The sequence below is a fragment of the Hetaerina americana genome, unplaced genomic scaffold (genome assembly GCF_022747635.1).
Source record: "Hetaerina americana unplaced genomic scaffold, ioHetAmer1.1.p SCAF_38, whole genome shotgun sequence".
Classification (NCBI taxonomy): Eukaryota; Metazoa; Arthropoda; class Insecta; order Odonata; family Calopterygidae; genus Hetaerina; species Hetaerina americana.
Window position 1 is genome coordinate 1,002,501 of NW_027286963.1, and position 2,965 is coordinate 1,005,465.

General features: G+C 31.9%; 1 protein-coding gene across 1 annotated transcript in view; it reads left to right on the forward strand.

The window, feature by feature from the left end:
- LOC139691595 (sodium- and chloride-dependent glycine transporter 1-like) overlaps positions 1 to 2,677 on the forward strand; it is a 290,983-nt gene extending 288,306 nt beyond the window's left edge. The window contains exon 12 of the mRNA XM_071589491.1: positions 2,167 to 2,677. Coding sequence (XP_071445592.1) covers positions 2,167 to 2,331 — 165 coding nt within the window. The 3' untranslated portion in view covers positions 2,332 to 2,677. The remainder of the gene's footprint in view (positions 1 to 2,166) is intronic.
- The last annotated feature ends 288 nt before the right edge of the window (positions 2,678 to 2,965 follow it).

A 2,965-nucleotide genomic window follows, 5' to 3' on the forward strand; every position in this document is an offset into this window, starting at 1 on the left:
CATGGCAGCACTTCACCATTAAGAAGAGATTGTGTGGAACAAGGCATGTGGAAGGGCCCCTAAAGTACACCAAGTAGGGGTTACTTATAAGCGTACATTACATATATCAAAACTATATCATTCAAACTTATTTGAATAGCACACAAAGTATCTGCAAAGCTTTTTGACAATAACTTTTCAGGAATTGATTGGGTTTATAGATTAATGAGCAGGAAAAACAGACACTGATACCCATTTTCAGAGACAGCATTAAAAGTATTTGAATGGAAGTGAAAAGAAGTGTTGTGCTAGATTATTCGAATCACTGTGGGATGTCTTTAAATGGACATTTCCCTGAAAATGTTTCTAATTTTGGTGAAACTAATTTTGTTGACTATAATGGGAAAATCAGAGTCATCATTAGTGGAGTATATTTTGCCCCATACAGTGCACATCCTTTACCTCCAAGGGGCAATATTGTTTTGCCTTGCATTATTTAAAACAATATATTGTTTTATGGACAGTCATTCGAAAAATATTCTGTTTCCGAAGTCATCCCATAGTGTTGCGTGACCTCCACTGCAGTAATTAATTGTTTTAAAGATATAATGTGTTTTAATCATAACTTTTGAATGTTTCGTGCATTACTAAGGATTAATTTATTGTAGTTAAATTTTTCTGAACATGCAGTTACTTGAATAATTAGTGGAAAAAACTATTTAAAAAATGGCCAAAATTACCCCATCTAATGGCATTTTACCTAAAAAAAACTAGCTTTTCCAATGAATTAAACATCATAATCTCCTAAAATTGAGGTGAGAGGAAAATTAATAGAATTTAATGAGGTGAGGAGGGAAGGCCTCTTGCTGGGACCAATGAATAATTTACTTATCAAATAACCAGGCATCAGATAATTGACTGTTAAGCTAATGTTTATCTCCATGGCCTAATCATTTTTGTAATCCAAATCACATCACTCATATTTATTAAGGAGCAATGCATCATCATCTTCCATATTTATAGCAATATATGTATTTTTCATAAGACCTGATGCCAACATATCTATATATAAGAAGTCTTCAGTTCCATGTGGTAAGTATGTGATAAAACTAGAGGCAAACTACCCTGTAACCCCAAAAATTATGTCTACCATGCTTATCAATGACCTTCTGAATTATGTTCCTCTCTCCACTGAAAATAATACAATTGCACAAACATTTTAGGACTATACAAATGTCATTATTACCTCATCTCATCTTGTTTCGATGCAGTCTAGGGCTATTTTTTTTCCTGAAGTTATCTAATTAGTGTAACAATAAATTAAAATGTAGATTAGCAAGTGACTTCAATAAAAGTTACTGTCATGGCATCTCCTGCAGTACTTTGGAAGAATAACAATTACTGCCTAAAACTCAAAGTTAATAAATCATACCTGGTCTACTTTTCCAATACTGATGAGAAAACTAATATTATTTGAGGATAATACCTCCAGAAAGTCCACCATTTTTTTAGAAATATAAATATTCAGGACAAGGTGACGATGATGAGGTGAATGAGAGGTTCAATGCTTCCTCAATGACATAGTGGCAAAATGGTGTAGACGGTCATACAAAAACTGCCCTAGTTCCCAAAAAGATACGTCTTCCAAAATGAAAATTATGTAGAAAAGAAAAGAAGAACGTTCAAGCTTTAACATGGCAACCATTATCGTTGAGATTTTTCTATTTTTGCTTGATTTGGGATCTCTCAATTGGGATTATCCTTGAATCTGTTGATCTTGATGTGAAAAGTGAAATTAAAAGGATATTTAAAATAAGAACAAAAATTATAGAAACAGAACGAATATGGTAGCACATAAATAATCATAAAAATTGAAATTTTGGATGAATATTATTAAAAAAGTTGACAATACTTATTAAGATGGTGCAAAAAAATATGAAGACAGCATTAAAATAAGAGTTATCCGATTGTAAATCATATCTAAAGCCATTGAGAAAAGAACCTGTTTGGGCGATTCTGTCATTTATGAGAAAATTCATCAGCATACCTCAAATGTAACTTTGGCACTTTGGCACAGGGTTAACCATCAAACTGCAAGGTGTGGAATTTTTCTTCCCAAAACCATGATTGCTTGAAATTTCACAGATTTTATAAATGACGACTCTAAATTGATTTTTATCCTTTTAGAAATTAAGGAAATTGTTGCAGCCCACTCCAGATTGGGGTCCCTCACTAAAGCGATCTTCAGCTCCACCAACATATGACAGCATTCGAAACACGATTGTTTTAATGAACGGACTTCCAGTGATACAAGAGACGCATGTTGAGTCACAGGAAGACAACACACTTTGAGGTTTGTAAAGAAATAAAACTGTGGAAAGGAGAGAAAGAAATTTAGTATACTTCAAGTGTTTACAATCCCTGGAAATGTTGAAAGCAATTCAGGGGAATATGTAGTGTAATATTACACATTTAGTGATATTTGTGAAATTATCCATTGGATACAAAATGTAAACTGGTAAGATATAAAATGATGCTCAGTTAAAGTAAGAATAGGGATGTGACAGGTAATATGACATGCCTGATCTCATTCATAATCATGACTGGTCCAAAATCAACTTGTAAATACTTGTTTTGTGTTCAATGAAGGGGCTTAATGTTACTTGGATCAGAGAGGGCTTAGAAGTTATGAAAGGTTCATCTGTATGGATATATATATATATATATATATATATATATATATATATATATATATATATATATATATATATATATATATATATATATATATATATATATATATATATATATAAATGTCCAATGAGAAAACATGTTTGAGGTGGTTGGATTATTGGTGAATGACACAGTAATGTGCAACAATTTTTGAAAGCAATATGGAATGAATGAATATTTTAAGGCATACGTATAAAAATTGTTAATTTGCAAGCCATGGATAATTAGTGCATATGAAATGTGAAGTTTGGGC